The sequence below is a fragment of the Musa acuminata genome, chromosome BXJ2-5, assembly GCF_036884655.1.
Source record: "Musa acuminata AAA Group cultivar baxijiao chromosome BXJ2-5, Cavendish_Baxijiao_AAA, whole genome shotgun sequence".
NCBI lineage: Eukaryota > Viridiplantae > Streptophyta > Magnoliopsida > Zingiberales > Musaceae > Musa > Musa acuminata.
The window spans coordinates 46,543,622-46,566,684 of NC_088342.1; the positions used below are offsets into that span (position 1 = coordinate 46,543,622).

At 42.5% G+C, this 23,063-nt stretch overlaps 4 protein-coding genes across 4 annotated transcripts; 2 read left to right on the forward strand and 2 right to left on the reverse strand.

Annotated features, from left to right (window-relative positions):
• Positions 1-1,405: 1,405 nt before the first annotated feature.
• LOC103986290 (respiratory burst oxidase homolog protein B) lies at positions 1,406-5,610 on the forward strand. The gene is made up of 13 exons (XM_009404250.3): positions 1,406-1,543; positions 1,725-2,293; positions 2,425-2,584; positions 2,722-2,770; positions 2,852-2,965; positions 3,044-3,475; positions 3,544-3,930; positions 4,017-4,112; positions 4,237-4,352; positions 4,440-4,542; positions 4,614-4,687; positions 4,768-5,282; positions 5,370-5,610. The coding sequence occupies exons 2-13, from the start codon at positions 1,771-1,773 to the stop codon at positions 5,477-5,479; spliced, it is 2,679 nt and encodes an 892-aa protein (XP_009402525.2). The 5' UTR covers positions 1,406-1,543; positions 1,725-1,770; the 3' UTR covers positions 5,480-5,610.
• Positions 5,611-6,112: 502 nt separating this feature from the next.
• On the forward strand, positions 6,113-13,628 carry LOC135580846 (polyprotein of EF-Ts, chloroplastic-like). Its single transcript, XM_065110036.1, has 4 exons — positions 6,113-6,258; positions 8,425-10,536; positions 11,614-12,319; positions 12,807-13,628. The coding sequence occupies exons 2-4, from the start codon at positions 8,496-8,498 to the stop codon at positions 13,411-13,413; spliced, it is 3,354 nt and encodes a 1,117-aa protein (XP_064966108.1). The 5' UTR covers positions 6,113-6,258; positions 8,425-8,495; the 3' UTR covers positions 13,414-13,628.
• Positions 13,629-14,193: 565 nt separating this feature from the next.
• On the reverse strand, positions 14,194-16,654 carry LOC103986288 (small ribosomal subunit protein eS4x). The gene is made up of 5 exons (XM_009404246.3): positions 16,575-16,654; positions 15,748-15,825; positions 15,479-15,659; positions 15,184-15,281; positions 14,194-14,838 (listed from the first exon to the last, which is right to left on the reverse strand). The coding sequence occupies exons 1-5, from the start codon at positions 16,575-16,577 to the stop codon at positions 14,401-14,403; spliced, it is 798 nt and encodes a 265-aa protein (XP_009402521.1). The 5' UTR covers positions 16,578-16,654; the 3' UTR covers positions 14,194-14,400.
• A 626-nt stretch (positions 16,655-17,280) lies between these two features.
• LOC103986287 (small ribosomal subunit protein eS21) lies at positions 17,281-20,724 on the reverse strand. Its single transcript, XM_009404245.3, has 4 exons — positions 20,666-20,724; positions 20,324-20,406; positions 20,084-20,216; positions 17,281-17,572 (listed from the first exon to the last, which is right to left on the reverse strand). The coding sequence occupies exons 2-4, from the start codon at positions 20,371-20,373 to the stop codon at positions 17,507-17,509; spliced, it is 249 nt and encodes an 82-aa protein (XP_009402520.1). The 5' UTR covers positions 20,374-20,406; positions 20,666-20,724; the 3' UTR covers positions 17,281-17,506.
• Between the last annotated feature and the right edge of the window lie 2,339 nt (positions 20,725-23,063).

Here is a 23,063-nt window from a genome sequence, read left to right on the forward strand (position 1 = left end):
ATGGAAGAAGGATATTTGCTTTCTCTACAAGCATGCCTTCCTGCATTATAAATGTCTTTGGAGTATGTCGAGCACACCACTAAGAAGACAGACTAATACTCATCATGGCCTGTATTCTAAGCCACTCCAACAAGTCATGTACTTGTCCAAGCAAGCAGTTAACTCTAAGCAAGAACATTAGTGTTGCAGTTTGCACTTACTTAGTCTATTATAGTCAAATGTCAGGATGTGCCAAGCAAAGTTTTCTTACTTCTTTCTTTCTTTTTGGCTACCAACTCTTCATGTGTAGAGCAATGAGATGATGTGTCTCCAAGCCATGCATGCATCCTGCAGCTGTTTCAAGCTTTTTGCAGAAGCCATAGACAAAGAGACTGTAGACATGCCAACAGATCTGACCTATGAATACGGTGAAGAAACAAAGGAAGATTGACAAAGCTTGAGATTGTTTTGATGCACAGTTGACTGTTAAAACTTTAGTCTTGGAGAGAGGATGTAGCATTTCTATGTGATGTCTCATTCAATGCCGTGATTGATGTTCTTGATCCAAGAACAAGATATATTCTGTACACAAAACTCCTATCAAGGAATCTAAACCAAGGAAACCAGAAGCAATTGATTCTATCAGAACATGACCTTCGACATGATTGATGCTGACACAATCTGCAAACTTTCATGAGCCAAACTGTGATGCATATTTGTGTAGTCAAATCATATGGAATCATATACCTAAACAAAAATTTCAAACAATATAACCTTCATATTGGATTATAATAGGCTAATATGATACACATTTTAGTTTCCTACCATGTGTTTATTTAGTGAAATCTATTCAAGAAATCATTAAATCGAACAGGATTATTTGGCAAGTGGTGATCATCATTGACTTTTGTACAGAGAACAAATATTCCAATAGAAAAACAATTCTCCTTCCTATGTTCATTCACAGGCCAACTTCAAATTAGAACTTCTCATACATTCATACATGATATATACGTATTCCAACTGCAGTAGTAGAGTCCATGAGCCATGCAGCTGAAACAAGAGAAGAAGTCCCCACCGACGCCGGAAAGATGAGGCTCAGCTTCCGGTTTCCCGATCCTTCCATGGATTCTTCAGCTGTTTGATGACTATGTCTATATACGTGCAAAACACGGACCCACACGCCGAAGACCGCCACCTTCTCAGGGTCGTCGTCGTGCTCATTAGTATGCTTCCTTATCCCAAGGTAGGCGAAGTAGGAAGCTGCCAACCACTCTCCAACATGGGTGACGTCGACTCGGCGTTGCTACAAATCCAGAGGTGGAGTTGGTGCACAACCTAATGGCGCCCCTTGGATTTGCTGCTATCGTACTGCTCTTTTGTCTTTTTGACTGTTGATCCATGTGCAACGCAACCATATCTACTGCAACGATCTCTTGTCTCATTAAGTCTCTATATATGTTCTCTTCTTCTCTCTCTTTGGACTCCATAGCCCAACCTCAGGCTGCTTGCCACCGACGGGAAGAGGAAACAACCAGCGTCTGCCTCCGACGACTGCATTGCGGTGAGCAAACTCTCTGCCGCGGTCCATGATTTGATCCCTCATGGAGATTGGCGCCTTCATGATCGGACATCGAGATCCAGCCGGATCAAGATCTCGGTCCAATTAATATTTGTTCTTTAGATCTTCTTGTCTGTGGTCGGTGCAATCATAGAGGTACTGATCCATGGATAATGGTTTGCAGGAAGGCCGGGTAGGCACTTGAACCACACTGTGGCGAGTGAGAAGCGATGGGCTCGGCAACGGAGAATGGCACCCTTCGCTACTACTTCGACCACGAGTCTGAGAAAGAGTCCGACGGTGGGCGGTCGGTCGGACACAGCGGCCCTCTCGGCGGCCCTTTGGCGTCCAAGAAAGCCGGCAAGAAGCGAAGCGCGAGGTTCAAGGGCGACGACAACTACGTGGAGATAACGCTCGACGTCAGGGACGACGCGATCGCGATTCAGAGCATCCAAAGTGGTGACCCGGAGGCGGCGCTGCTCGCGAAGAACCTGGAGAGGCGCTCCCCGATGGTGGGCGCGAGCCTGTCGTCCAAGCTGAAGCAGGTGGGGCACGAGTTCCGCCGCATGACCTCCTCCTCGAGGCGGGCGGAGCGGCTCGACCGGACCAAGTCATCTGCGGCTCAGGTCATCAAGGGCCTCCAGTTTGTGACCAAGAACGTCGCGAGCGAGGGCTGGCCGCAGGTCGAACGACGGTTCGACGAGCTCGCCGTCGATGGGGTGCTTCTCAGGTCGAGGTTCGGAAAGTGCATAGGTAATCGACTCTCGAGCACCATGAGCTTTTACTCATATGGCTTCTCTATAGTTCTAATCATCACCGCACGAACAAGCAAAGACAGAGGAGCTACATCAGTCTAAATTGCAGTTAGCCTCTGAGAATTGCAGGAATGGTGGGATCCGAGGAGTTCGCGGGTGAGGTGTTCGATGCATTGGCACGAAGGCGAGGAATCACCGCAGCTGTGCTAACGAAGGAGGAGCTCTGGGAGTTCTGGGAACAGCTCTCCGACCAGAGCTTTGATGCGCGTCTTCAGACCTTCTTTGACATGTAAATTTCCGGTGCTCTGTTCTTCTCGTGGCTGAACACCTCAATCCTCCACTAAATCATCCGGTTCTGTAGTCGAATTATCCTTGAAAGTTGATTTCGTGATCTGACTTCAAAGCATGATGTTGACCCGACCACAGGGTGGACAAGAACGCAGACGGCAGGATCACAGAGGAAGAAGTCAGAGAGGTGTGTGTGTCAAAATGCTCTGCTTCGCGCTTCCTCACAAAAATGTCATCTAATTCGCCATTCGATGAACTTTTGCTTCAGATCATCGCCCTCAGCGCTTCCGCGAACAAGCTGTCGAGGATCCAGGAACGCGTCGAGGAGTACACAGCTCTGATCATGGAGGAGCTCGACCCCAACAATTTGGGCTACATCGAGGTCTGCACATCCAGAAACCAGCACTGTCGTTATCCCTTGTCACTGTCACCACTCACAGTCGAAACCCTTTGCAAGCAGCTGTACAACCTGGAGATGCTGCTGCTCCAGCCAGCAGTGCAGCCATCGGCCATGCTCTACGTCAACAGCAACAACCTCAGCCAGATGCTCAGCCAGAAGCTGGTGCCCACCAAGGACAAGAACCCGGTCCGTCGCTGCTGCCGGCGGATCTCCTACTTCATGGAGGACAACTGGAAGCGGGTCTGGGTGATGGCCCTGTGGCTCTCCATCTGCGCTGGCCTCTTCACCTGGAAGTTCATCGCGTACCGTCGTCGCGCCGTCTTCCACATCATGGGCTACTGCGTGACCACCGCCAAGGGCGGCGCAGAAACTCTCAAGTTCAACATGGCCCTCATCCTCCTCCCTGTTTGCCGCAACACCATCACATGGCTACGAAGCAGGACCAAGCTCGGAGTCATCATCCCCTTCAATGACAACATCAACTTCCACAAGGTAACCGGTAAATCAGCCGAAAACCTCTCGAGTCCCCAGAAGCTAACGTCGTCGGATTCGATGATCAGGTGATTGCAGCCGGCATCGTGGTCGGCGTCGCGCTCCACGTCGGGGCTCACCTGACCTGCGACTTCCCCCGGCTGTTGCACGCCACCGACGCGGAGTACGAGCCGATGAAGCCCTTCTTCGGGGAGAACCGCCCGCCCAACTACTGGTGGTTCGTCAAGGGGACCGAGGGGTGGACCGGGGTGGTCATGCTGGTGCTCATGGTGATCGCCTACGTGCTGGCCCAGCCCTGGTTCCGCCGCAACCGGTTAAGCCCCACGAATCCCCTGCGCCGGCTCACCGGTTTCAACGCCTTCTGGTACTCCCACCACCTCTTCGTCATCGTCTACGTGCTCTACGTCGTCCATGGCGTATGCCTCTACCTCATCAAGAAGTGGTACAAGAAGACGGTGCGTTAATGGCGGGCATCAGGGATTAGTTTACATGTAGTCTTTGTGTAGACGATCGATCTGACCCTCCTTCCTTAATAACGCAGACGTGGATGTACTTGGCCATCCCTGTCACCTTGTATGCATGCGAGCGCCTTCTCCGTGCCTTCAGGTCCGGCCACAAGACAGTGAGGATTCAAAAGGTATAGACTTTGCTTCCCTTTTTCTATTGCAATAGTAGCAGTCATGGGCTCTTGTGAGCCTCTGTCTCTCTCTATATAAAAGACGATGCAGCTTCGGAAACTTCATCTTCTTTCCTGTTTGCAGGTTGCTGTGTACCCAGGAAACGTTTTGGCTCTCCGCATGTCCAAACCTCAAGGTTTCAAGTACAGGAGCGGGCAATACATCTTCCTTAACTGCGCCGCGGTGTCACCGTTCGAATGGTAATCTACATTGATGTACGTTGACTTTAACTGGGATTGCACTGATCAAAGTCTTAATGTCGAGGACTGCATGATTTCTTTGGACAGGCACCCCTTCTCCATCACTTCGGCTCCGGGAGACGACTACCTCAGCATCCACATCCGCACAAGAGGCGACTGGACTTCGCAACTCAGAGCCGTCTTCTCACAGGTAGGAGAAGTTGCAGCAGTCACGGAGAACGCGGCTTTGCTTTCGCTAACACTGCTATCGTAATGCAACAGGTGTGCCAACCTGCAAAGAGCGATCAGAGCGGACTCCTCAGAGCTGATGTCATGCCTGGAGGAAACAATCCCAGGTATAGTGAATCCCTACGTTTCAGCAGCAACTCGCACACTCTCTGTCGTTTTACCATGCGTCGCCCTGCTGTGTATTTAGATTGCCGAAGCTTTTGATCGATGGGCCTTACGGTGCTCCTGCTCAAGACTACGAGCACTACGATGTCCTATTGCTCATCGGACTCGGCATCGGAGCCACTCCTCTGATCAGCATCGTCAAGGACGTGCTCAACAACGTCGAGCAAAAGAAGACGACGGCGGCGGCGGCGGACGTGGAGAGCGCGACCAAGGCGAAGAAGAAGCCCTTCATGGCGCAGCGCGCGTACTTCTACTGGGTGACTCGGGAGGAGGGCTCGTTCGAGTGGTTCCGGGGCATCATGAACGAGGTGGCCGAGAAGGACAAGGACGGCGTGATCGAGCTGCACAACCACTGCACCAGCGTGTACGAGGAAGGCGACGCCCGCTCCGCCCTCATCGTCATGCTCCAAGCCCTCCACCACGCCAAGAACGGGGTCGACATCGTCTCCGGGACGCGCGTCAAGACGCACTTCGCCAGGCCCAACTGGCGCAACGTCTTCAAGCGCATCGCCATCAATCACCCGAATCAACGCGTCGGTAAGCCTCCAGATATCTCTCTCGATCGAATCCCTTCTCACCGTTCTTCTCGGAAACAATCTTACATTTGACCGTGTTACGATTCAGGAGTCTTTTACTGCGGAGACCCGATGGTGATCGGAGAATTGCGACGGTTGTCACAGGATTTCTCGCACAAAACAAGCACAAAGTTCGTCTTCCACAAGGAGAACTTCTGATGCTGTCAGCTATTCTTTGTAATCCCTTGAGATGTTCCATTTTTCTTCGTCGAAGTTGTAGAAATTTACTTATGTAATTATTTTATATTACTTATGTAATAACAAAATCATCCTTGGTTGCAATTTCTTTATGATCAATTGAATTCATTTTTTCTGTGTTTTCATATATATATATATGATAAATAATTTAATTTTTATAATAGATGAATATTATCATATGTATATTCAAGTGCATGATAGATATTAACTCTAGCTAATAGTTACATACAAATAATTGATATTAACTCTAGCTAATCATGATTAACCTAAATTTTTTGGATGAATGTTAACAAAAGGGATACTTTTGTGAATGCTCTTAATATTTGTAATAATTATAGAGGTTATATTACAATTTATATTGGCTAATACATCATTTTAAACTCTTATATGATAGATATGTGATATCCCTAATTTAATTTAAATAAACCAATGTAATGGACCGGATTGATCCATGTAAAAACTCAGGAACAACGGGCCGGGCTTGACCGGACAAAATCAAGACGAACCGAGCCGGGCCGGGCCGGGCTGGTTTGGTTTCAAATCGCCGCGGCGTCTTCCCTTTTTATCTCATCCATGTCTGCGTGTGAGGAAGATGGCTCACCAATACATTCGCGGCCTCACTCTCATCCCGCAAAGATAAGGCTGCATACACGACCCCCCCCCCACCCCCCTCCCTCTCTCTTCGTCGGAGAGAGACGAAGACGAAGCAGAAGAAGAGGTAGAGGTCGGCCCCAAAGAAGGTGCTCGTTTCTTAACCTGCGTCCATCACCCGGCTTCACTGTTCCCATCCCATCCTTATCTGTTCGACTTCTGTTGTACTGCCGCAAGTTGTGTTTTTTTATCCTAAAGTCCTCTTCTTTCTGTGCATTTCTTGTTTCAACTGGGATTTGATTGGAAATCGTTCCAGAAATTGGAAAGAAACCCCATTTGGAATTTGGAAAGGAGATTCTCTTGTGGAAGTTACGGTTTTCTAGTTCTGGTTGGATTTGCTGGCATCAAAATTGTGTGAAACGTGAGATTGAGAAGGCGAAGGGCGCTAATTAGTTGATTCATGACACAAGTTGGTTGTTTTCTGCATGTTCTCTGACCTCACTTCCCGAAATACTTACTTGGAGATTTACAAGTGCCAAGGTTGTGAGTGTTAGTGGGAATTATGTGTTTGGAATTTTAGGTGCTACTTGTTGAGCACGAGAGTGTGGAAGCTTTGCTGCTTCCCATTACAGTAGTGATCTAACTTTGTGTTTGAAGTAATATCAGTTGATATGAAAGAAGTGTTGGCAACAGGTCTCTGGAAAATAAGAAAATACCTCCTTTCCTTCTCTCACACTGGACACAGACACAACATCAGAAATCCCTTTTCTAGATTTAATTTTTATTGTTATAAAGTGTCAAATGCATGATTAGGATTTAAAAGACTTGCAGGTGCGTAATGGTTGGAGGTGTGTAATTATTGTGTAAGCTATTAAAGATGGAATACATGACAATTTTCATATGCTATATCTTCCATCAGTATACTATGAAGTGCCAGTTCTAGAATCTAAGCACAAACACTGCCAGCTATAGATGACAGATCTGTAAATGAAGAATAATATTTGAAGTTGTATGAATGGAAGGTATCACGGGCTGACTCGATGGAATAATCGATCTATTAACTTTGTTAAGCCTGAGCCATTGAACCAAGATGCTCAAGTTCAGATTAATAATAGTACAACCACTAAGTCTTTGTAAATCAACTTAAGCCTTTTTTCTACTTTCGAGATGAGGCTAAATTAGGGGAATTATATTTCACTACACATGTAGGGACTTTACCTTTATAGTTATTGTGAAAAGAAATTGTTCATCCATACTCGTAATATGCATCTAAAAACCTACCCTGACACCTGTTAATATTTTGATCCTTGCCAGTGCATCTAAAAATTTAAGCTTCTAGATAAGACAGATTTATTCATTTATATCAAGAAATTGTATCATGTAGAAATCACAACTCTAAAATTCAGAACCATTTTGACAATGGGATCTCCATCAACATGTGATTCTTAGAGAATTACTTTATCTTAGACATGAGTTTTTGATCATTCAACAAGTTAATACCTGCAACTTTTCTTTCAAAGAATTTGGGAATATTTATTTGCAATCTTCAGTTTCTTTGTTATAGATTACCGGATCCATGGGATAGTAAGTATCTAAATTATAAGACAAATTTTGTGTACATGAGTGCGAAGCTTAATGATTGTTAAATCTAGTGCTAGATTAAAAATCAGATATGAGAGGTACAGACGATTGACTGCCTGAGAAGATTGATTGACAAGTGGAGGAGAATTGAGATGGCATGAGAAAGTGCCAGAAATCTAAGGATAAAGTGGAAAGAGATGTAATTTTATATGTGTCTAGATAAGATAAATGTGTGTGTATTAAAAGGTACAAGAGCTTAGCATCACTAGTTTCTTTATGTTTTAGTGAGCACTTGATATGCCACAGAATATTCATAATCTGTAACCAGATAGTGGATAAGTGTTTTTTGTTATTGCTTTTGTTGGATATTTAATTTCTTAAAAAAGTCTTAGCATTTATAGCATGGATCCGAGAATTTGTGACATCTTGCTGATTACTTCTGCTAGTGGAGATTCTTGTTCGCATGGCTAGTCTCATGGTTGTTTTATTATCCTCTTAGGAGTCACAGAATCTAGTTGGTCTCAATGGAATTATGTGTTATTTCCTTATTTAGCTCAAGTTTCTGCATTTCTTATGTAATATAACAAAAAGATCAAATTGTTCTTTTCAGCAGGTATCAAATAGATGCCAGCATGATTTCTACATCCAATTTGTCGCCAAAGTGTTGTTGTTGTTATTGTTTTTTTAAGAATTGACCCAGTTAACATAATTTCTGCAATCTATGCTTTGTGCAGGTCGAAAGAGAATTTGGAGCCAAAACTTTTATTTCAGATAATACTTCCTGAAGCAGAAGGTTTCATTCAAGATGACTCCTGTAATTCATTGTACCATAGGCAATATCACTCTGGTTCCTCGAATTGTTTTCGGCCCAAGGAAGGAGATACACTTAACAAGATGTGATACTTCTGAAAAGGACACCAGGCTTAAATCATCTCAAAGGTTTCTGTTACCACATTCATCATTGAGACTGATTCAGCTACACACCAGTCGCTTTTGCCAAGGAATTCGAACGGTAGCAGATGTTGGTACTGATTTAACTGTAGAAGAACCAAATCCTACTGTTTCAGGGAATGTTGCTGATGGAAGCTCAGAAGCACCATCTAGTTCTGATGAATCAAGTGAACCTGGTCCACCAAATCCAACTACCACTTCTTCTAGTAAAACCAAACGCACTAGACCTGTGAGGAAGAGTGAGATGCCTCCTGTGAAGGATGAGGAAATAGTTACAGGTGCTTCATTTATAGGAAAAGTAAGATCAATTCAGCCGTTTGGTTGTTTTGTGGACTTTGGAGCCTACACGGATGGTCTGGTACATGTTTCCAGGATGAGTGATAGTTATGTCAAGGATGTTGCGGCTGTTGTTTCTATTGGACAAGAGGTGAAAGTGAGAATTGTGGAGGCCAATAAGGAGACTAGACGAATCTCTCTAACAATGCGTGATACGGATGACACAGCTAAAATCCAACAGAAAAAAGAATCTACATATGAAAGTAGTGAAAAGCCAAGACCTGTCAGGAAAAATACTTCAAGGTCAAATCAGAAAAGAGAGGAGAAACAAAAGAGCTCAAAGTTTGTTAAGGGGCAAATTTTGGATGGGACTGTGAAGAACCTCACAAGATCAGGGGCTTTTGTGTCACTTCCTGATGGAGAAGAAGGATTTCTTCCTGTGGCTGAAGAATCTGAAGGGTTTGGTGGCATTTTAGGGAGTTCGTCACTGCAGGTCGGCCAAGAGGTTAATGTACGGGTATTGCGCATTAACAGAGGGCAGGTAACTTTAACAATGAAAAAAGAAGAAGATGTTGAAGGGTTAAACATGAAACTTAATAAAGGTGTGTTGCATGTAGCAACGAATCCATTTGAGCTGGCTTTCCGCAAGAACAAGGAAATTGCTTCTTTCTTGGATGAACGAGAGAGAACACAAAAATCTCTGGAAACGATGGAGCAGACAGTAGGAGAAGTTGATGAAATATTAGAAAGTTCTAATACTTCTGTCGTTGATAATTCAGCAAGTAGTGATGATACGCAACTCATTGATTCCTCTGATTCAACTACTGAGGCTGACAATGAGAAATCTGTTGCTGAAGTGCTTCACGAGGAAACTCTTCCTGTCGATCCCGTTTCAAATAATTTGGAGAACACGACTGAGGAATTGTCTCAGATTGCTGATATAGTTGCACAAGAGGATGAGAAAAGCTCCAAAATCTTGAATCAGTCTTCTCAAGATTCAATTCCAGTTGTGATCCCTGCAAAAGATAATATAGAGGAGTCCTCCAACTCTGTAGAGGAAGAAAACATAACTTCAGAAATAGTTTCAGAGGGAGGTGAATCTTCTGCCAACAATTCGTTAAATCCAGCAGTGGACGAAGCTTCTTTAACCAATGCAGGTAAAGAAGTAACTAGTAATATTCAAGCTTCAAAGGAAATTGACGGAGTTTTGACAGCTAATAGTTCAGTAGAAGCTGAGGCTTCTGTAATTGGAGTGAAGGAAACTGATGTGACAACTGAAACTCTTGAGCAGGACAAACAAAGTTTGGAAACTCCAAGCTCAGAAGAGAAAGAGGACCTTGTAGATTCTGTGCAAGTTGAAGATTCTCCTGGAGAATTAGAGACAAAAAATGATGCTGGAATTCTGAATGATCAAACCTTATCTACGGAAGCTGTGGATTCAGTGGTCATTTCTAGTATCCAATTAGATAGCACTGTAGCTACTGAAGATGTGGCACAAAAATCAACTATACTGGCTGAGAATGAGACCGTTGCTGCCAAATTACATGATGCAAAAGCCGTGGCTGGTGGAAACTTAAGTGAGCAAACTGGCCCTTCTGACATAGGAAGCTCCATCAAAGGTTTGAAAGTTTCCTCATTTGGGTACATCTTCAGATAAAATTCCTTTTCCAGTAAAAGTTTCTTGGATAATGCACACTTATTTTCCTTTTCGTGCAAGGAGAGAATCATGTTGGACAATTAGCTGACCAGAGTGAAGATTCGTATTAAATTTGACATCACTGTTGAATGCTAGACTCTTCATTGTTCTTATATGCGTGCTTGGATCAGCTTCAGTATTTTTTGCATGATAACCGGGGTTTTTGGATCAACATCAAAATAACATTCCTTCACTAAGAAATTGGAGAACATATAAAACACCAGGAGATTGTAGGTGGTCAAGTTTTGTTTTAAGTCTGATGTGAACAAAGAAATTTGGGCTCCGATGTCCATTAACATCTGAAAAGATTTATGTCTTGTTCACTAGCATCCTTCAACATCTCGTTCCCCATGTTGCCTGTGTGATTGATCAATTATTATATAAGAACAGGAATATTAATGTTAGCTACATGTCTCCTTTCCCACCATTGATTCCTTTTGAGGACAATATTGCTAGTAGTTCAAAAGCAATTTTAACATTTTGCGGAGTTTCTAACTAAAATCTTGTTTAGTCTTAGTCTGCCAATTTCAAGTCATTTGATATTTATATTTTGATAACTTTGTGGTCAGTTTTCTTTCATCGTTATCTCCAATCAGTAATACTTCTGAATTTTAACAATGCAATTTCTTATTATATAGCATTTGTGGAACGTGGTTTCTTTTTTTGCTTTTTGCATTTTAAGTGTCTTTACCATTTGTGTTACTGCTATCCATATACTATAGTCTAAAATTCTCTTTTAATATTATATTTATTATTCTAAATAGGGAAATTCTGTAAAACTTATCCGTTTAATAGAGCTTCTTTCAACACCTAAAATCTGATTGGCATCTCACAGTATTAATTGCATACCAAGAGATCTTGAAAATATGTTGTTTCCAAAGTGAATAGTAATCATACCTCTGCTGCCACCAGATAGTTGTTATATTTCTCCAGCATTCATTATCAGCTATAAGGTTGCTGCAACATGTTTTTTGACCTGTAATTGATGTACAAAATGCAGCTACCATTTCACCAGCACTAGTAAAGCAATTACGTGAAGAAACAGGTGCAGGTATGATGGACTGCAAGAAGGCTCTTGCAGAAACTGAAGGTGACATTGTTAAGGCCCAGGAGTTCCTCAGAAAAAAAGGTTTAGCAAGTGCAGATAAAAAAGCCAGTAGGGCAACTGCTGAGGGTAGGATCGGATCTTATATCCATGACAGCAGAATAGGAGTGCTCATGGAGGTGAATTGTGAAACTGATTTTGTCTCTCGAGGTGACATCTTTAAGGATTTGGTCGATGACCTCTCCATGCAAGTAGCAGCATGTCCTCAGGTTCGTTATCTGGTCACTGAAGATGTTCCAGAAGAAATTGTGAAGAAGGAGAGGGAAATTGAAATGCAGAAGGAAGACCTTTTGACTAAACCTGAGAACATAAGATCAAAAATTGTTGATGGGCGAATTAAAAAGCGACTTGAAGAATTTGCATTGCTTGAGCAACCATACATAAAGAATGATAAAATGGTAGTTAAGGATTTAGTAAAGCAGACCATTGCGACTCTTGGAGAAAATATCAAAGTCAAAAGGTTTGTCCGATACAATCTTGGAGAAGGCTTAGAGAAGAAAAGCCAGGACTTTGCTGCTGAGGTAGCTGCACAAACTGCAGCTAAATCTTCACCTGCAGTCCCAAAGGATCAACCTGCTGAAACCAAGGAAGCTATTGAGAAGTAAGCCTTTTACTCCTTACATAGTTCATCCTGTTGTAGCTAAAGCTTGTTATGATTTTAATCACAATTAATGTTGTTATGTTCAAGATACAAGACTTGGCTTTATTTACTAGCTGACTAGGAAGACAAATTCTGAAAATGGAGAATCTGAACCGTCTTGTGCCTCGTGAAGCTGTTTAATCCTCATTTCTTAACTGCTGCGTTAGTTTTAATGTTACTGCATGATTTCATTATGCTAGTGGTCGTCATCTTTCCCCAAAAAAGAAGAAAGAAAAGCAAATAAAAAAGCCATTTGATGCTAATTTTTGTCTCTTTGGTTATCGTTTTCCAAAATGCATATTCATGTACTCTTGTGCAATTGTACATTATGCTGTACGAACCGCTTTGAACATCAGTATGAACTATGGGCATATGTATAAGATTGTGAACCCACTTTCATTAGATCTTAAATTCAGAAGATGTTGACCATAAGTATGAACTGTTGCAGGCCTAAAACAGTTGCAATATCAGCTGCATTGGTGAAGCAACTTAGGGAGGAAACAGGTGCTGGCATGATGGACTGCAAAAAAGCTCTTGCAGAAAGTGGTGGTGACCTTGAGAAGGCTCAGGAGTACCTCCGCAAGAAGGGCCTATCATCTGCTGACAAAAAATCCTCCCGACTAGCTGCCGAAGGTCGGATTTCATCCTACATCCATGACTCCCGCATCGGCACACTCATCGAAGTCAACTGTGAAACTGATTTTGTGGGGCGGAGCGAAAAGTTCAAGGAATTGGTTGATGACCTTGCTATGCAGGTAGTGGCCTGCCCACAGGTTGAGTTCGTCTCCATCGAGGACATCCCAGAGAGTATTGTCACAAAGGAAAAAGATATAGAAATGCAGAGAGAGGATCTCAAGTCGAAACCCGATCAAATAAAGGAGAAGATTGTTGAAGGAAGGATCACAAAGAGGCTAGGAGAGCTTGCTCTTCTGGAGCAACCCTTCATCAAAGATGATAGCATTAAGGTGAAGGATCTGGTGAAGCAGACAGTTGCTGCCCTCGGAGAGAACATCAAAGTTAGGAGGTTTGTTCGCTTCACTCTTGGGGAGAGCTAAGGACTGAAAAGTGAGGTTGGCAACCATTCAAAGTCTTGGAAGAGTTGAGATAATTTTTTAACACGAATGTGACTCACGATTTGTAAGGTTCTGCTGCTGTATTTAATTTTGTTGTATCATCTTTTAATCAACAAAGTAGTGAATTTTCGCCTTGATGACAGAATTCTGGAATGAAAGTTGCATGGCCGTGATGATGTCATGTTGTTTATGTTGCAGATTCTTGTGCTTGAGTAGTGTTGCAGTGAGAGAAATGATCTCGGTGTAGTGTAAAACAAATGTATTCATTAAACCCTGATAATCTAAATGACAAAAGAGAAACTTTAATTTCATCAAGATTTATAATCTAAAATGATCAAGTCAATCTTCTTCAAATTCCCATTTAAGCAGTAAATAGATCAACACTCAGTATTGTGGGAACAGTCAAACCAACATAGGTAATAGACTCGATCAGGTAGCGTGGATCCTGCTATGGATCTATCGACAAAAGCCAATCCGAAAAAGATGATCACTATGTTTCCGGACATCTACATTTACATTTCTACATTGCTATCTAGACATCTACATTTACATTTCTACATTGCTATCTATGATTTCAGAGGCCGTCTTCTAAATTTTATTTCGGTAGAGCCGGCAGTGACGGCTCGGTTCTTCTTCAGCCACTCCAGCAGACAACCTCCATGGAACACGAACATCTCCAGGCACAGAAGGTGCTCGACAGCAGCACGGGCAGCACCTCCGCCGGAAGCACCCGCTGTCGAAAACTTTTTAGCACCCCGACACTATAGTTCACGGCTTATAATGCCATATACATACATATTACTTGAATGGGTTGAAGTACTACAATGTCTATCATCTTCTACAAATCTCCAAAGAAAACCAACATGCAAATTGACTAAAGACAACGTTTGAAATCCAGAATGCATCATCCAATTACACAGCAAATAAAAAGCCCTCTTAGCATAACTCAGATGGTGGAAAAGCGCACAACTAAGCAGTGGCAGTTGCGCCAGCGGCAGCCAAGCGCTTTCTTGCCTCCTCGATGATGCTGAGCTTGATACCCTTGCCCTTGGGAAGAGACACCCATGGCTTCGTCCCCTTGCCGATGGTGAAGACATTGCCCATGCGAGTTGCAAACTCGTGGCCGGTGGCATCTTGGACATGGATGGTCTCGAAGCTGCCCTTGTGCTTCTCCCTGTTCTTGATAACACCAACTCGGCCAGTGTTCCTCCCGCCGGTCACCATCACAACGTTTCCGACATCAAACTTGATGAAGTCTACGATCTTGTTGGCCTCCAAGTCGAGCTTGATGGTGTCATTGGCCTTGATAAGAGGGTCCGGGTAGCGAATGGTTCGACCATCATATGTGTTCAGGTAGGGGATGCCCTTCTGGCCAAACCGGACAGAGCGAACCTTGCACAGCTTGAACTAATAGGCCAAAAAGGAAATCACACAGTTGAAACATTTGAAGATCCAATATTCATTGACATCCACATATGAGTCTCTATAAAACTATGATTCTAATGGCGATAGCAATTTGATCAATAAAATCACATATAATAGCATATGCGAACACAGACATCCACAATCTTCACTAAATATGTTAGGAGACGTGTGAAAAAAATTAATAAGCACAATAAAAGTCATGATTGATCCTAGACATGCAGCTTTCTTCTCCAGCAGACACCAAAGGAGAGCTACAAATTCACATTTTTTTTATGATAAAAAAGTTCACCGATATTTGTAAAGATGTAAAGCACAATGTCTACATACCTTTGCCTCTTCATCTCTTACTGAATGGAGACGGAAGCGTCCCTTGGTGTCATAAAGAAGACGAAAGTTCTCATTTGTCTTAGGAATTGAAACAACATCTGCAGATAGCAGACCATATAAAAAATCAAATTTACTCTACAAAATATATATAATGAAAGATGTACATCATAAATGAGAGGTAGCTACATATAACCAAAATGCTCTAGCCATTTTAACAATTGTGATATAGAATACAACTGCGACCAAAAAAGAATAGTTAAGCATGTTCCATCAGAAGAAGATTTTAATTGCATACCCATGAAACCAGCAGGGTACGTCTTGTCGGTCCTGACTTTTCCATCCACCATTACATGGCGTTGCATAAGAATAGCAATGACTTCGCGGTATGTGAGAGCATACTTCAATTTGTTTCTTAGAATAAGAATCAAGGGCAAGCATTCTCTAGCTTTATGAGGGCCAGATGATGGCTTTGGAGCCTAGTATGTGACCAAATTTAGTTAGTAATGCAGGCATACAAGCGAAACAAGGTGCGAAAAGAGTCACTGAAGGAAGATTTCAACTTACGAAAGCTCCGCCGAGCTTGTCCAGCATCCAGTGCTTCGGGGCATTAAGCCTCTTCAGATGTTTCTTCAATCCCCTCGCCTGAAGTGCATCAAAGAAAACAAGATGTCAAGCAAACAACATGAGCGAAACCTCATATATGCCTGGGCTAATCCAGAACAGATTGTGCATCACGATCTCCAATAATTCTTGACAATTATATGCCTAAAAACACTTGGTCTCACGGAGCGACCACAATTACAACACAACATCTTGATAATACAAAGACAAAGCACAACTCCACATCCCTTCTATTTAGATATAGCACCTTACAAGCTTCCAGCCATCAAAACAAGATTCAATCTGTCAGATCTAACCAAATAATGGAAGAAGAAAAACTCAAACACCACCCAGGATTCAGCTATTCACCAAGTTTCAAGACATCAGAACGCTAACAGAATGGTTCGAGGGTTCCAGGTCAAGAAAACAACATAGAAACTAATCTCCCAAGAAACATAAACAAAGATGATGCACCATAAATGAATCATTTAAAAGAAAGGAGAGTACAGAAGTATCTCACGCAAATACATTTCCTAAATCATCCATATATCCATCCCATTGAGAGTCCGGACACAAGGACATCTAAACTCAGTGTGATCGACATCCCCATCATCAAAGATCGGATCTTTTCCCAGAAAAGGATTTGATTTAACGTGTAAAAGTACCCAAACAACAACGAAGAATATAATGTCAAACAAGTACTCAGACAACAGCACGCAGATCGAGTAACGAAAACGATGAGAACAGAGCAAGACTAAACGTGGAGATATCAAACTCGGAATAGGACGAACCATTTTCCCGGAACTCGGCCTCCTCTCCGCCGCCTCTCAAGGAACCGCCGCAGACAAACAAACCCTATCGCTTCTTAAGAAGAGATGGTTGTTCAATGACCGTAATACCCTCCGATTGGGTTCTTTACGGTCCGATCGGATCCTGTTAAAAGACCGAACCCAGCAATCGTCCGTTGGGCCGTAGATGATTTGGATGTCATGCGTGTCATACCCGTGAAGTCCGTTCTTGTTTCGTTAGTGTAAGATACGACCGCCTGCGACCATCCCCGACTTACGGTACAACTAGCAACGCAACTAAACATTATTCTACTGGTGTGGATGCCGAACCAACCAATCATGATTGAAGCCGCGTCTTAAGTCGCAAACCATAGCAATCCCCAAATATATATCGTTTAATGGTTTTATTTGTTCTTAAGAATATGGATTTTAGGTTCGAAGAAACAATGCTTTATGGCGTCAGAAAAGAATCGAGTTCACACTGCTATGATCATATTTGATTCGATAATTTTTATTTGAAAAATAATTTAATGCAATTGGAAGAACATCAATCTTCATAATTTTGTTGCTAGCAAGAATACTGAAAAAAAAGGTAAAAGAGAAGCGGATTCGGATGCCGGGAAAAACGGTTCGGGTTTGCTTTCGCCAACGACTAAAATCCAATCCCCAAAATGGTGTAAGTTGATGCATCAGAGAACACAGCTGCAGCTTAGAAAGAAGCGTCATTGCTTAATATCACAGAGAAATAAAGCAGACTGTCACAGTAATCCAAACAGATCAAATGGGTTTAAAATGCCCAAACTGCACCAAATCATAGAGCACAAAAGGGTCCACATAAAAGCGAAGTGGCTTAGTAGCAGTCATTAACTTGACATAAAATATATTAATTCCTTAAACCAGGAATTCCAATTGATCATGGCTTCAACAATCAATTTCTATTGTTGCTTGACTTCAACTTTCTTCTTCTGCCAGAGCCGATCCAAAGCACCATCAGCATCACCCTGCACAGGCGGTGCCACAAAATAAGCACACAAGTAGAGGCGTTGACTGTTCATAAGCACGAGCTATCGACAAATCGACTGAAATAATGAAGACTGCACACAGATGAGTTATTTCTGAAAGATACTGTACTCATACAAGAATTATTGATCCCGTGAACAAATTTGTTCCACAACATCAAAAATAAACAAAACTAAGATTAACTCATAAAAGATCTAATAAGTATACTACTATTTGAACAAGTGATTTAGATCAAACGAAATTAATGGATCAATTAACCTATTAGGCCTAGGTAGTGACATTTAATATTAGAACCAACATAATATTTTGGCATGATGAGGAGTCTCGAGTAGAAAAAAAACTATCCTGGATGGAATCAAAAGACTCGTCATGACGTGGAGCCACCACTAAGCTATACCTCACATACACCATGTTAGAATTTAATCTGAGCTATACTAAGCTTTATAACAAGGAAGCTTTAACAAGGACATCATGCTCTTGAATAGGAGAAATTATAACACCCTGATTAATCCCATATCGAAAGTGGATAAGACAAAGAGTGCCTCATTAAAGTCTGATAAGTGTATTACTATCAACTTCAGTCTAAGTATTTGACCAGTGATTTAGATCAAACGAAGTTGATGCACCAGTTAGCTTATCAAGCCCACGTTGTGACATAAAACACAAATAACAACAATCATGTGAATCTCAGCTATCATGGTCATGTAGTTACAAATTTGGATGCAGTATTAACATGAAGTGCAACAATTTGACGAGGCCTAATAAAGAAAATTATAAGAAAGCAACATGGGTATAATGACCCACGAAAGCAAGAAGAACTGCACCAACTCAAGATGTCAAAGATTAAAAAAAAAAGCAGAGAATAATAGAATGACAGACAATTTTTATATGCAACCATGGGTAGGGCAAAGAAGGATAAATGAATGATACAAGCCTTGTTACGGTCAAGTTACAAGCACAAACCATAAAATTTACTTGATTGAAGCTAAAAAGCCTCAAACCAGCATTTGCTTCCAAAGTTCCCTTTGACTATACTTTTACTTGTAGTCTTCTACTATTGTATATATCAGGACAAGTGCTGTTAAACTATTTATACGTGATATCTTTGCATCAACCCTAAAGCATCCTAACTATTTGGTAACTCAAGCATGCAGATAATTTGGAAGTGTATAGGGCATCAGGTATATGGGAATCAGTATTGCCTATTCTTTCTTGCCCTCATAACACAGATGAGAACGGAATAGGCTCTCAAAGTACAAAAAAATCTGAGGTGCAATGTGTTTAGGGTTTAGTCTTTTGTGTCATGTAGATTGGCACTAATTTGTTTTTCATAACCTGCATGTTACTTGAGACCTACATCAGCATAGCTAAGCTGATCCTTCAGGATAGATATTGATCTCAAAAGGATCCCATTGTGCAAATGAAATACTCGATTTTCACATAATCAAGTGGCTACTAAGTAATGCAACATAAAAAATGACATTTCTTTTTAACAAATAAATGACACTGAATACCAGAAATTGGCAATTAGGACAAACCTCAGGATCAAATATTTGCAATCAAAAGTGCAACATAGCATTTCAAACAGTTCTATTATCATAATGAGATGGTTTGTTTTTACACCAAATCCAGATATTTTGCCTTTAGATATTATATATTCACATCACTTGCTAAGTTCAATTAACAGTTGAAAATGATCACATGCACACAAGAGCTCAGTTAATGAGGAAGATATAAAGGGGTAAGAAGCTACATAAAGGGAAAAAAGGAGATTCTTTTCAATGATTTTCCAGAGTATGTATTAGAATTAGACCAGTTCTGACAAAGATATAATATAACAATTATGCACCAACATCCCTTGTTTTTTAGGTATACTACAAGCTTGCTGGAAAACATAGAACAACATTCAAACCCAAAAAACATTAATAAAAATCCAAATGAGCACAATAATATGCCCATCATTGTGGAGTGCATTTTCATGTTATCCCCTGTCCTTCGTATCTTTCTTGATTTTGTTTTATATATCACTTCACGAAATTCTTACAATTTTCTACACATTCTTGTTTATGTGTGACTGTATGATTTTTCCTTGTTCTATAATCAAAACATGAATCCAACAAAATATTTGAAATATCCCAAAGACTAGAGATGCTAGTACTAATCCTGAAACCAGTCTTGGTTTCTCGAACTTCATTATACAACTATAAAAAAGATTGAATTACAAAACCAGGTGAAAATCCTTTCATCAAGTCAGAAGTAAGATGCTTCAAAAACACAAGCCATCATAATATTAGGCATCATGACAATGTGCACATTATCAAATAAACCTTCAGCAAGCATTAACATTGAAAGAACTACAACGAAGTGAAAATAAACTTATATTTTCTTAGCAAAATAGTAGCACATTGACCACAACATGAAGTACAAATATTTCTAGTAGCATGAACGATTACACTAGTAATTCCAAAGAAAGTAAGAAAGTGAGAACAGACCTGTGCTCGGATGAAGCCAGAAAGTGCAAAAGTGGTGAACTGGCCGGTGTACACACCACTCTCATCCAAATGCCCGATATTGATCTGGACTGACGCATGGTCCTTGGCAGTAATCAGCCTATTCGTAGCAGAACTACAGGAATAATACCAAGGTTGAGCATCCAATGATACTAAATCGTGCTCTATCGAAGAACAGTAGAAGAGATGATATAATCCCACAACGACATATGATTTGTTTACCATTTCCTCGGGATGTAGAGATCCGTCATGTCACCTGCTTCGTTCTGCATTTTGTCAGTGGATTCTCTTGCCGGCTAAATCTCCTGAAGTACAAGGCAAAAACGCATCAACGTACATATCGATGCAAAGAATTCCAACCTATCTGTGCCTTCTACAAGTCAAACCTTCTGATAGCACGCGTAAAAAAGGATAAAAAAATATAAATTCCAAAACAAGTCGGAACGACGATCCTCGAGGGATAACATCAAAATCGCAAGGCACCTGCAGATCTTAAACCAAGTTCGACATTTTGGCCCGAAATCAAGGGGAACTGAAGCGTAGTTCTAGGCGTTTGGAGCGTACCTGAGACGAAAGATGAGACCGAAGCAGAGCGGCGTCGACATCGACCGGAGGGGTTTCAAGCTGATATATAGTCCGCTAGCCCTAGTTTCATCACGTGCCGTCGCACGTGACACAAACGGGTTCATTGAAATTTTCGAAACCACTGAACAATCGAGCCAATCATGCCGGTTCGTTTTGTAGACCGGTTCAATTTAGTTGCATAGAAGCTCGGGCTTGGCTCGAGTTACAGCGTGACTGAGTTGGGTAAGCCCATATTTGAACTCGCTCGCCAACCGTTCGACGAATTGCCTGGCTGACTAATAAGGCCTCACTCCCACTTTTTGGTTGCAGCCGTCGAAGCGAAACAGCTCGTTGCTGCAGCACCATCAGGTGAACCTCGCATGCGATGGTGGTTTTGCTGCAATCAGAATCTCAGTGGTGTGACCGGCATTTCTCTATACCAATGCCAAGCTTTGTCATGGAAACATCACTCATGGATATCTTTTCTTGAATAGGAGCATCATTCCCTGATGACTAGCTACTCTGTGAGTAATTCTCACCCTTTCCTGTTGTCCCATTTCCTACTGAACTATCACACAGACAATATGATACTCGACCATTTTAGACTTGCCATTCAACTCTCTAGGGATAGATATGAACTCTCAGTAACACTGATCATCGTTGGTGAGGATTTGACAACTATTGTCTTTCATTATCTTTGAAGGGTCTTTGAACATATGCAGAGCTCCTCTGCTGGATAGATAAGAGAATTGGGGTACTCGGTTTCGCCCATTCTCTTAAGAGTTGAGAAGGCAAAGGTTACTTGACTTCGCCTACCTCCTCGAGGTTGTACTCCATGCATCGAGTGATTATTGGTCTTCGCCTGCTCTTTGCTCACACTTCTGAAGCACTTGAAGTGTTTGTACTCCTTGCGTTGAGTTAGCTACTGTGATTCACCTTCTCAATGCTATCGAACTTCTGGAATGCAGGAAGTTTTCACCCCAACTTGGAGTAATTCTCTAATAGATTTGGTCGCCTCTGGGATCGTACCGTCTTCTCCATCAACCCTGCAGCCTACTCCTTTGAGTAGCGAAGGTACAGCACCGCGTACTGCCTACTTCGTTCCTTGGTCGTGCACTCTTGCCTGACCCGAAGTCCTTCACTTTCGGCTATCTTGATGAGAAACTCATTGACACCGGTCTTACGAAGTTCCTTGGCCTCTGCCCTTCAGCCTTGTCTCGGTACTTGGAGATTGCTTCTGCATGATCCACCTCCTCGGCCCCTTTCACGACCAAGCGCTCTCCCTCTATGAGAGCAAGGGATCAATGACTTTCACGGAAGTCCCGCCTCTGCGGTACCATGGCGCTGTTATGCCCATGGCCCTACTATCCGTCGCCTCGCATCTGCGTCCCTTTTCTTCACGATCAGTAGATATGTCTCTGTGGCACTCCTCTGAGTCCACCTCCATTCTAACTAATGCTTGATTTTGGGTAGCTAAGTCCCTCTGGACTCGTCATCGCTTCCTCGCCCCTTTCGACCCCCTACTTCAACACCTCTGTGTTCTCCAAGCAGTCCGTTTGGTCGATGGAAAGACAGACTGTAACTCCCATGCATGGCCTCTGTCATCACGTTGTAGGGTTTGCACCGATTCTGTTCTCCTTAGCTTCTTTGGTAGCAACGTTTGCTTACTCAACCTTGTCCTCTGACTTGCCGGGCTCCCTTAAGCGAATATGCACTCTAGAGCAGTCCAACTCTCCAGCTGCTTCAATCATACCTTTGTATGATCAAGTCCCTCCCATGGGACTCACTGGTACTTGCATTCGAATTTTTCCCTTGGTGGAACACAGCCCCCATATGTTGATGAACAAGGCTTTCATCCGATGCAAAATTCGATGTACGCATGAAAGACCCGCCTCTGCAGTACCTTGACCTTCACTCCTTGAATCCATAGCCCTTCTTACCGTCGTGTTGTTCACCGAAGTGGAGCTTCCAGTAGCTCCCGATCATACCTCCGTATGATCTAGTCCCTCACGGGACTAGATTGTGTGTATTGCATTGCCACGAACTGTTCTACCACGATCCGTTGCACCATGTCGCCTCCTGGTGACATCTCAATTGCATTCTGATCCTTGTGGGATGAACTCGAATTGTGAACCCTCCATGTGTGGCCTCTGCCAATACATCGCAGGGTCTCTTCCACCTTCGATTTTATTCGCTCCTTTGGCAATCGACCTTCATCCACCCACTCTTGGGTCACACCTAGATGAAGCACCGCTCTAGGACAGTCCGTCGCCTAGTAGCTCCCGAAGTCCACCGACTTTATTGTAATTTGTGCACCATTGTTTAAATCCTAGGCCTCTGCCCCTACCAGCACAATCTCCGCTGCGCACCGCTTCCTTCATGATAACTTAAATGGCAA

What these genes read in the sequence shown, in the direction of transcription:
- LOC103986288 (XM_009404246.3), bottom strand. An exon ending in ACAAGCTCGGCGGAGCTTTC is followed by an intron (nt 15,660 to 15,747) that starts GTAAGTTGAAAT and finishes GTCACATACTAG; the next exon opens with GCTCCAAAGCCATCATCTGG. An exon ending in GTACCCTGCTGGTTTCATGG is followed by an intron (nt 15,282 to 15,478) that starts GTATGCAATTAA and finishes TGCTATCTGCAG; the next exon opens with ATGTTGTTTCAATTCCTAAG.
- LOC103986287 (XM_009404245.3), bottom strand. Translation starts at nt 20,373, where the DNA reads ATGCAGAACGAAGCAGGTGACATGACGGATCTCTACATCCCGAGGAAA. An exon ending in CTCTACATCCCGAGGAAATG is followed by an intron (nt 20,217 to 20,323) that starts GTAAACAAATCA and finishes TTATTCCTGTAG; the next exon opens with TTCTGCTACGAATAGGCTGA. An exon ending in CTGGCTTCATCCGAGCACAG is followed by an intron (nt 17,573 to 20,083) that starts GTCTGTTCTCAC and finishes CCGCCTGTGCAG; the next exon opens with GGTGATGCTGATGGTGCTTT.
- LOC103986290 (XM_009404250.3), top strand. Translation starts at nt 1,771, where the DNA reads ATGGGCTCGGCAACGGAGAATGGCACCCTTCGCTACTACTTCGACCAC. An exon ending in AGAAGTGGTACAAGAAGACG is followed by an intron (nt 3,931 to 4,016) that starts GTGCGTTAATGG and finishes TTAATAACGCAG; the next exon opens with ACGTGGATGTACTTGGCCAT. An exon ending in TCAGAGCCGTCTTCTCACAG is followed by an intron (nt 4,543 to 4,613) that starts GTAGGAGAAGTT and finishes GTAATGCAACAG; the next exon opens with GTGTGCCAACCTGCAAAGAG.
- LOC135580846 (XM_065110036.1), top strand. Translation starts at nt 8,496, where the DNA reads ATGACTCCTGTAATTCATTGTACCATAGGCAATATCACTCTGGTTCCT. An exon ending in CATAGGAAGCTCCATCAAAG is followed by an intron (nt 10,537 to 11,613) that starts GTTTGAAAGTTT and finishes TACAAAATGCAG; the next exon opens with CTACCATTTCACCAGCACTA. An exon ending in ACCAAGGAAGCTATTGAGAA is followed by an intron (nt 12,320 to 12,806) that starts GTAAGCCTTTTA and finishes GAACTGTTGCAG; the next exon opens with GCCTAAAACAGTTGCAATAT.